Source organism: Aplysia californica, unplaced genomic scaffold, assembly GCF_000002075.1.
Source record: "Aplysia californica isolate F4 #8 unplaced genomic scaffold, AplCal3.0 scaffold00262, whole genome shotgun sequence".
NCBI lineage: Eukaryota > Metazoa > Mollusca > Gastropoda > Aplysiida > Aplysiidae > Aplysia > Aplysia californica.
Window position 1 is genome coordinate 855,035 of NW_004797532.1, and position 1,680 is coordinate 856,714.

Below are 1,680 nucleotides of genomic sequence, written 5' to 3' on the forward strand. Positions count from 1 at the left end.
CTCTCTACACACTACACACAGCGCTCCTCCACATTACACACAGCGCTGCTCCACATTACACACACTACACTCTCTACACACTACACACAGCGCTCCTCCACATTACACACAGCGCTCCTCCACATTACACACACTACACTCTCTACACACTACACACAGCGCTCCTCCACATTACACACAGCGCTCCTACACATTACACACACTACACTCTCTACACACTACACACAGCGATCCTACACAGTACACACTACATACAGCATTCCAACACACAACATAGAACGCTCCTATACACTACTCATAATGGTCCTACATACTACACACAATTACATCAGATTATGTCAAAGTAGTGTGGTTATAAAAGAGGCAGGACCTCCCAATTTAACACTCATCTTTAATAGAACCCAGCCAAATGAATTGAGAGCCTTGAAAACTAGTGGTGGGCCCTATCGACACCAGTACTCAGTTCTTACTAAGAACGATCCTCTTACTAAATACTTGGATATTTTCGTCGTTTAGTCGATACTAATAGATACTCAAGTTTTGGCATGTTGGGATTTTTAAAACTATATTATATTATTTTTTAAAACTAAAAAGCATTGGAAAGGCTGCAGACCGAAAAACTATTGTCCGCGGTATACAAAGATATGCAACTCATCTCCAAGATGGAAGCTGGGGGGGAATTCAAGAGTTTATGAATGCAGTCGATCCCCAAAAGTTCAGCTAAATTAGGAAAAAAAAGATTTTTTTAAATGAAGCCCTGCGCTCCCGCTAAAGAATCATAACAAAAACCAAAACCCAAAACAGAAAAGAGTTTATTAGAAAAACCCCAACAGCAAAAGACACAGCTTAGGTGAATGAATGTAGGCCTACTACTGCATTTCATGGCCTTTTATTAATTTTTAAAAAAAATGATTGACATTATTACAGTAAGGACCTTTAGTTATGTCTCTTGTTGAATCTTAGTAAGTACTGAGTACTTATCGATGTTGGGCTCTCTTAGTCGATAAAGTAGTCGATATTAGCTAGTATCGACTAGCGCCCACCCTTACTGAAAACTCCACAAAATGATCCGAGTTCAAAAACGTCCAGTCTGGGATTCAATCCACGGCCATCCACTCTTTAGTCCAGCATGAAACCGACTGAGCGAACGGACCACCCGCACCTCAGATTTTGTGACAACAACCAAAATTTTACATCAAGTGAGACTCACTATGGTCTACTGTACGTGATGAGGTTAGTTTAGTTTGGTAATTAGTTTTCATTTAGTTTTAGTAGGAGTTTTACAGCACTTGCAACACAATAAGGTCATATAAGTGACGAAGACTAGAGGTGTTAAAGAGTGTAACAAATACAAAAAAAGGAGGAAGAGATAAGGATGATAGATGTTTGATAGGATAAGAAAGAAGGAGCAAACCACAGCAGAGCACCCACCAACCACCCACCCACTGACGAATTCCGTCCTACCTGTGGCGGGTTGGGGTGTGTGATGGGCGTGGACACGCCCGAGGTGGAGGCGGAGGTGGGCAGCGACGGGGAGGGCGACTGTCCCTGACTGGCCATGTCTGAGCTGACACTCTCGCTGGACGGGGAGTCGCTCAGGTAGTTGGGCGTGCGGTGCTTCAGGTGGCAGCGGCTGCGAACTTCTTCCGACACCGAGACTAGGGCTGGGGGGAGGGGAGG

At 43.9% G+C, this 1,680-nt stretch overlaps 1 protein-coding gene across 1 annotated transcript in view; it reads right to left on the reverse strand.

Moving 5' to 3' along the window:
* Nucleotides 1-1,463: 1,463 nt before the first annotated feature.
* Nucleotides 1,464-1,680, reverse strand: part of LOC118477863 (neurofibromin-like) — a gene marked incomplete at its 3' end in the record, with an annotated part of 2,685 nt that continues 2,468 nt past the window's right edge. Inside the window, 1 exon segment of the mRNA XM_035970389.1 lies at nucleotides 1,464-1,667. Coding sequence (XP_035826282.1) covers nucleotides 1,464-1,667 — 204 coding nt within the window.